The sequence below is a fragment of the Bos grunniens genome, chromosome 24, assembly GCF_055505025.1.
Source record: "Bos grunniens cultivar Pamir isolate PY7600 chromosome 24, Bosgru_T2T1.0, whole genome shotgun sequence".
Taxonomy (NCBI): Eukaryota; Metazoa; Chordata; class Mammalia; order Artiodactyla; family Bovidae; genus Bos; species Bos grunniens.
In genome coordinates, this window is record NC_141188.1 from 22452959 (window position 1) to 22461064 (window position 8106).

At 53.7% G+C, this 8106-nt stretch overlaps 1 protein-coding gene and 1 long non-coding RNA gene across 14 annotated transcripts in view; one reads left to right on the plus strand and one right to left on the minus strand.

The window, feature by feature from the left end:
• Positions 1-5124, minus strand: part of FHOD3 (formin homology 2 domain containing 3) — a 523276-nt gene extending 518152 nt beyond the window's left edge. For all 13 annotated transcript variants that reach the window (XM_086372649.1, XM_086372648.1, XM_086372647.1 and 10 more), the window contains exon 1: positions 4856-5124. In XM_086372649.1, coding sequence (XP_086228775.1) covers positions 4856-5020 — 165 coding nt within the window. In that variant the 5' untranslated portion in view covers positions 5021-5124. The remainder of the gene's footprint in view (positions 1-4855) is intronic.
• Positions 5125-5220: 96 nt separating this feature from the next.
• On the plus strand, positions 5221-6551 carry LOC147345925 (uncharacterized). Its single transcript, XR_015153709.1, has 2 exons — positions 5221-5616; positions 6057-6551. It is a non-coding gene; the product is annotated as an uncharacterized LOC147345925 (long non-coding RNA).
• The last annotated feature ends 1555 nt before the right edge of the window (positions 6552-8106 follow it).

Consider the following 8106-nt stretch of genomic DNA (forward strand, 5'->3'; position numbering starts at 1 on the left):
GGACACAGTTGGCTACAGGCTCTGGAGTAAAAAAAGACTTGACCTTAAATCCCAGCTCCTCCACTTAAAAGTAGTGTGACCTTAGACAACCTGCCTAAGCTCCCTGTGCCTCAGTTTCCTCATCTGTTAACTGCAGACACCACTGTCGGTCTGCACTAACTCTTGTGAGGTCAATGGGGTTGTAACGCCAAGGCTCACTGAACAGTGCCTAGAACAAGCGCATTATACATTAGCCCTTCACCCCCAAAGGTTTCTGCCAGACCACCCCCACCCAGACCCTGGCAGGGAGCCATGCCTGCACCCGCTGGACATCCAACTGGGTTCCTGATGCAGTCTGTGGTCACGCATGGCACAAAGCCAACTGACCCATAAAGGGTTCAATCCCACGAGCCTGATCCCAATAGCCCAGCTCCAACCAACTGAGCTAATTACGGTAGACTGGGAGTCAACTCGGGTTGGAGACGCCCATAGCTGTTCATACAACATTCTCAAACAGTTTTGTCCTAAGATGCTGTGTGACACAACACACTGGCCAACTTTACTAATGACCTCATCTTTAAAAAATCTTAATGTAATGTAACAAACAGATGTGTCCCTTAAGAGGATTAAGGTGGAAATTCATTAGAGCAGTAATACCAGTGGATTTGTGTTCTAAAACTGACGCCCATCAATCATCTCAGTGCATGCTTCGTCTTAGTGCTGCTCAGCCTCAGGGAGAACCCTGGAGAACTGGGCAGCCAGGTCTTTACCTTCAAGGCAGGTATGTGTGAACAGGGGGCGCATGGAAAACCCTCTTAGCCCTGCACTGAGTCTAACTTAAATGACCTCTAGTCCCCGCTGCCCAGACTGCAGTGTGCACAGGAATCTTCAATGCATCTTGGGAAAACACACATTCTGACTCCGCAGGCCTGGGGAGGCCTGAGAGTGCATTTCTAAGAGCCCAGGTGACACCCAGCCCACATGCGGAGGACCAAGGTTCCAATCCTCACAGCAATCAGCTGTCTTGCAGGTGGTGTAGCCGAGGCAGCAAGGGAACCACAAAGAGAAAGGCAGTGGGAAAGGAATGAACAGGGCACCGTCCAGGCTAATCCAATGAGAGGATGGAACTCTGAAACGTGGGCAGGCTGCCTGGAAGGAGGAAACTCAAGACAGAAGTAGAGTCATTAAGGGCTCGGACCTGGTGCCAAATGCCAGTCCTGGAACTTCCCACTCACATGGCCCGCTGACTTTTTTTTTTGCTTCGGGCTCTTCGGCTTTGAGATGCAACTGTCCCAGTGCCTGACCCATGGGGTGGTCTCGGGCTTGGCAGAAGAATGCATGTCTGGGACAGTGCTTGGCGCAGGCAAGTGGCAGGAACCTGAAAGCTATTATTCTCTACTCTCTAGTCCACAGCAGCCAGGGAAACATTTCCTGAATTAAATTATTAGGTCATAATTGCCATTTTGACACACATGCTAGTTAGCACTTTTTTGTAATATTCTACAATTTCAGTTTGCCTCTCAAAAAGAAATAAGAATCCTTAGAGTCTTTGCCTTTAGCACCAATTAATCCAAATACATTCATGCTTTGAAAGGTCCATGATTCTGTTAATTCTACTGCACAGTTTTTTGTAAATTAGAAGTCCTATAATTATAATTCTTTTTAAGGCACTAAACCAGAAATAAACACCTGTTCATGCAGCATTTGAAAGCAAAAGGCCTCACATAGTCCAGATAAAACATATAACCACCAGAATAAATGTCTCCCCAGTGAGAATACGGTACCTATTCTCTGTACTGACCTTTTTATTATCAGACCAATCATTTATTTAATCATCCTCAAGGAACTACTGTAAAAATCTGGGGGAGGGGAGGCTTCAGTCTACCAGCTTAGGGAAAAAAAAGAAAACATTATAAGAACAATGTGTTGTTTCTGTCCAAGTCAATGGTTTAAATGAACAACTAATTTCGAATGGAGTCAGCAAACAAAAGATAAATTTATACATACTTCCCAAGGTTAGGAAAAGATACATAGGCTCAAGCTTGGGCTGAGAAGGACATGAGGGGTAAACCAATTCAGAGGTTCCCAGCACAGAGACTCCTTAGGGGAACTTTACAAATTAAGACCCTCTGCAAGGTCTTTGAGGGGTGTGTTACACAGGTGTGTCCACTTAGTGAAAATTCATCCAGCTGCTCACGTGGGGCCTGCACACTTTTCTGTGTATGCCATCTACTTCGAGCAAAAGTCTGCACTCCCAGGTAAGATGGCTGAGGATGCTAAGAGTTTCCGAAGTTTCACAGTCACGCTTCTCCCCCCTCACCACCCAGAATATCCCCTGCTCCAGAAACTCATCTTTCTGCCAGGCCGGGCTCAAGGAGACCCATGGCAGGGGCATGCCCACTCCCTCACCGTTAGCTAATTCATAGCCAGGTTGGTAACAATTTGCTTCCCCCTCTGGCTGTGAACTCTATCAAGTCAGCAATTCTGTCTCAGTGCTCTTACTCATGCTAGTAACATTCACTTGCCCCAGGCCAAAAAGTACCTGGCCTAGAAAACTGAGTCGGGAACTCCCCGAGTTAATGGAACAGAAGCCAGAGTAGATGCGGAATTGGCCAAACGACTGGTCCAGGGAGCAGAACAGCAGTGGGGTCTCAAGTCACACAGACCACGTTTCAATATCAGCTCCCACTCTTAGAGAAACTAGGTTACTCAACTGTTCTTGGCCTCAGTTTCCTCATCCATCAAACAGGTCCAGTAAAAGTCAGCACTTGACAGATATGTGTAACATGAAATGAGATGCCACACTGACATCCCTAGTAGAGCACACACCTACATACCAAGCACTCAAAACTCATTAGCTCTGTCTATCACAGATGGATCATTCAATCTGGGAGATCTCCTGCTGGAAATTAACCAGCATTTTACAATAGTAATGCACACCTGGGCACAGAAATGCCCTGAATTCTGCTTTGTAGAACCCTGGCTAATACAACCAGCCACTGAGTCGGCTCTAGATGTGAACAACCATGCCACACATCTGATGGTACGACAGGGGTCTTCAGGCAACAGACTCTGAGACTGAGGCTGGCCGGGCCCCCCAAGACAAGGGATCAAGGGTGTCTGTGGGACGTCTTCAGGTTCTGTTTATTCCACAAGGGTCATCGCTGAAAGTCCTGTGAGCCAGTGCATCTGCTGTGCTGTGGCTTCCTGGGGGCATGGGGGCGGGGGACAGCGCAACGCTGGGGCATTGGGATCTCCTACCAGACCAGGAACGCTGGATCAGGCTACAGGGCTCATCCATGGAAACATAAAAATGTATGTCAGTTTCCAGCTTGAAAGGTCAACCCTGGGTTTGAAATCCAAGGAAACCACTTCAAGGTCACAGGGCCACAATTATGAGTCTTCTGCGGTTTCAACAAAGGATCACTATAATCAGAGACCATAATGAATGAAACAACCATGCTGAAGAAGCCCTACAAAGATTTTTAACTGAATTCACTGATCAAGGAACCAAGTAACTGACAAAGTGATCCTGATAAGCTGAATCCACAAGACATCTTTCTGTCTCCCCATCTCCCAACCCAACCTTTCATGACCACAGGGATTCCCGGGACTATCCATCCTGCACCAACACAGAGAAAAGGAGATAGAACTGCCCTACTCCTCATTCCTGAAGACGGGTTACTCATTAAGTAGTGGGGGCTGGGGAGGGGAGGGGGGAGCCGTGATATACTACCAACGGACACCACTGCCAAAGTTCACTGGTTTCCACATCAACCTCCCTCCCTTCTTCCAAGGCAGGTGAACAACATACAGAAACCTAAGGAATTTTTAAAACTTAATTTTGTTCTTCTTGTCATCAAGTGTTAACGCTTCCAAATATTTATCAGTTGTTGATCCTCAAAGAATAAATCATCTACAAGCTTTGATATGAACCCTAAGCCGGGGGGGGGGGGGTGTGGCGGGGGGGGGGGGGAAGTACCAGGAAAGTAATTCAAGATGCAGTCACTCTATGAAGTGGGAGGAAGGGTTCTCCTGGGTAAACTAAATGGTTGGCTTTCAGTGCCCAGCTCTCTTTGCAATACACACACTTTGCAAGATGCCTGTCCCGCAAAGGGTTAAAAAAGAAAAAGAAAAAAAAAAAAAAAATCAAGCCATTCTTCCCAGGGGTCACTCACTTCGGGCTTTGTGCACGAGGGCCGCCCCTCGGCGCCCCCGCCCCTCCTCCCACGGCCACTGCTCCCCAAAGACCACCTGCTTCTAAGAAAAAAGGGGCTGCTCTGAGCACGATTGCTGAGCGCTGGCGGCGTCCTCCGCGGCGCCCCCAGGGATGGAAGGAGAGGCGTCCCCGGGAAGCGTGCTTTATCTCGAGGGTCGCGCTGCCGCCTGCAGCGGCCCCAGAGGTCGAAGAGGTTTTGTCCCGGGCGTCGCTCGGGGCCCTCCTCGAAAGGACCAGAGTCCCCGGGGCCCGGGTTCTTTCCGCGCGCAGCTCGGCGCCCGCCCGCCAGGGTGCGGGGACCGACCGCCGGCGTCCGAACCCACCCCGCCCACCCGGCCGAGCTAACGGCGAGGCGCGGGGAACCCCCTGCATCCCGCCTCCGGTCGGCGCCGCACCTGTTCGGCCTTGCCCGCCCCCGCTCTGGGCCGGAACGCGGGGCGGTCCTCCTCGCCGGCCCGGGCGATCCCGAGCCAGCCGGCGCGTGCCCGGACCCCTCTGCCTAACGGGGAGAGGGGAGGTCTGCCCTTGGGCGCTGGTCCCCCGGCCGCACCCAGCTCAGCTCGCCCGCGGCGCCCCTACCCCGGCGCGTCCCGCAGCAGGGACTGCGCCCAAGGGGCCCAGCCCGCCCCCCCCACCCCGCCTCCCGCCCGGCCGTACCTTGTGCGGCGCCCGCAGCAGTCGGTGGACCCCGGCCAGCTGGGTGCCGAGCGCGAGGTCCTCGCGGAACGTGAACAGCGGCGGCCGGCTGGGCTCGGGGAAGTTGGTGCTGTTGAAAGGGTCCGTATCGTCCAAGAACTGCACCCGGCAGGCCAGCGTGGCCATGATGCATCCCTGCCCCAGGGGGGCGCGGGCCCCGGGATCGACGGGGGTCACCGCAAGCAGGGGAGGCCGCGGCCGCCGCTCGCTGGCTCGCGGGCTCGCAGGCTCCGGCGCGCCTGGCTGCAGCCCGGGCTCCGGCCGCGGGGGGCGGGACGGGGGCGGGGCCGGCGGGCCCCCTCCTCCCGGGGCTCGCCGGCTCCTCCCCTTCTGCGTCCCCCGCGCGCCAGCAGGGACCCACGCGACTAGCCGCCAGGAACGCGAAAGGGAGAGCGGCTCGCGCAGTATCCGCAGCCCTGGGCCGAGTGCGCTGGCGGAAAGACCCCCGAACCCTCCCTACACACAAAGCTCCGCGGGCAGACCCCGCAGCACGTGCGCCCCGGCCGAGCTGCACCCCTCGGAGCTAGGGGAACCGAGGTGTAGGGCGGGTGGGGGTATAGCCGTCCTCGGGCATCTTATCCATCTGAAAGCAGGCTTAACTCTTTCCAGATGAAGGCGGCGGCGGCCGGACTCCTGCTGCCTGGATTCGGAAAGCCCCAGCTGGGCACCAGGAGGCGAGGAAGCCCCCCGCCCCACCCCACCCCACCCCGACAAGCAAGAAAGTAAGCAGGGTAGTGGCAGCCACCTGGAGCCCTGGGCAGGGTTCCGGGGAGGTTTCCCTCGGAGAGAAGGAAGCTAAGAAGGAGGAGGGTGAACCGGGGATCGCTGGCAGCGGTTCTTAAGAAACAAGCCCAGGAGGGCGCCAGGCGGGAGGCTTCGGGGGCTGCGTGTGCTGGTTGATCCTCCGCATCCCCACGGCCTCTTGGCCAGTGAGGTCTCCTAAAGCCCTAAATGGATCTAGTGGGGCAACAGGGGCGCTTCCGGGGGGTCACCGAATTGCAGGGAGGCCGCGGCGAGCGAGGGACCCACCGGGCACGGAGGGACTTGGAGGGAAGGTTTGCAGGCTGCCCGCCTCGGCCTGCCCGGCGCCTCGAGGCTTCTCGCTGCTCGAGGGTGACCCCCTTCGTTTCCAATAAGAACTCCCGGTTCTCTCCATTCCCAGGCTATGGCCAAGGTCGCGGGTACCCTCGTGCCTCATGCAGGTCTCGTGGAATAAACTCAGTGGCTCTCAACATCCGCGTCTAAACAAGCCGACTTTGTGACATGTGGCTCCCCTTCTGGCTTCAAGGGGAAGTAACCCCGCGTCCCACGCTTAGCCTCTTCACGCGCACCTGTGACCTTCCGTTTCCGTGGACCCTCCCCGACGCACGTCCAGGCTTAACGCCTGTTCTTAAAATAACCATGATCCGTGACACCTGCTCATTCCTGCAGAGCTAGTTCTCTCTGCACGAGTCCTTTAGACAGGCCAGTACATCAAGCTCACCATCAGCTCTTGGGCAGAGGCTAAAATCCCATCCCCTCTGAACCCCTGCCTCCTACCCTCCCATTTTCATCACCATTTTCGTTTCTCCTCAGTGAGGGAGGCCTCCATTCTTTCTAGCCGCCCCATTTCTCACCTCTGTCCCTACATGAATCCCAGCCCATCAGTGACCTCCATGCTGTATCACTTTCTTGGCCTCAGCTAGCAGGTCCCTAGAATGTTCCCACCCCATCCACTGCTGGCAGCAGCCACTCTAATGACCCACCCCGCTCCTCCCAGGTTTCTCAGCACTGCTCACGGTGGCCCTCCATTCATCTCAGGCTGCCACAAGCTTCTGCCCCTTCACCTACAGATTATTCAATAAAGAAGGTCATGGCTCCAGGGTGAAGTCCTCCCCTTCCCACTCCCCTCCTCTCCATTGGAATGTCCATCTTCCGTCTCCTCCATCTCAAGAGATGACCAAAGCCCTGGTTTTCTTCTTGCTCAAGGCTCTACTTCATCTGGATCCTGAGTCCCTTCCTGGCTCCTCTGGGATCAGCCTGTGTCACTGATCTGGCCCTCTTCTTCCTTCCTTCCTGGGCTCCTTCCCCTTGAGAATCAGGACCAGCCTCCTGGCACACAGCCTGGGCTAATCGTACAGATCCCAGCTCTTAGAAGAGCCCCGAGCTGGTTTCACGCTCTGCTATTGTGGTCCTTAAATTCATAACAATTTAACAAGAGGACTGGAATTTTCATTCTGCATTGGGATCCACAAGTTATACAGCTGGTCCTGATGAGCATAAATATTCAAGTGTTTTGTCTTAAAAACTACATCTTTATGAAGGCTGCCTCTCCGTGGCTTATCTCTTCTTCACTTCCTGATCAGCTTCTGAAAGCAAGAGCTATATTCATTTCTCAGCATCGTCACCACCTCTTTGCTCCACACCCCAAAACATCTGATGGACAGCCCTCCCTGCTATTCTGAGACCATTAGTGCCATCCTTGTTGCCTCGTTAGGGGGACACCTCAGCCTTGCCATCCACTTTCTCAGCAGCGTCTGTCACCATGGACCACACTTTTTTCAAACTCTTTTCTCTCAGCTTCATTAGTTCTACCCATTCTAAGTTCACCTTCTCCCTCTTCATCAGCTCTTCTCATTTCCTCTGGGCTCTGTTCTCCTCGTAAAAATAGAGCATCACAACTACAGTTTCTGTTAATATATATCTGTGTTCCCACTAAACTGAAAACCAGCGTAGGGCAGGGAGCATGTGATATTCAACCCTATACACCCCCTGCCCCCAGTGCCTGGCAGAGTGCCTAGCACAGAAAAGGCACACCATAGATTCTGGTGCGTGAGTGAAACATCAGAGACATCTTTGGGTCCTGTATCCTCCTATTGGTCACTATGACCTGTTACTGAATCAGCCTTTGAACTATTTCTCAACTCTCGCTCTGTCTGGCCCTCACTTCCTATGCTAGTCTTCCAATGTGTCTCCCACCCCCAGTCCTGCATCCTACATTGGAGCTTCCACGGGTGTCTCAGAGCCAGTGATCTTTCAAAGATGTACATTAGATGTGTCATATCTCAGGGGAAAATCCTTACATGCCAAACCCACAAGACTGTCTAAGATCTGCTCCAATTTACCACTCCAGACTTACTCCTTCACATCCTGGCAATGTTGAATTATTACCCTTTCCCAAACATGCTGAAAGCTGAGCATATAAAGAAAGCTGAGTGCCGAAGAGTTGATGC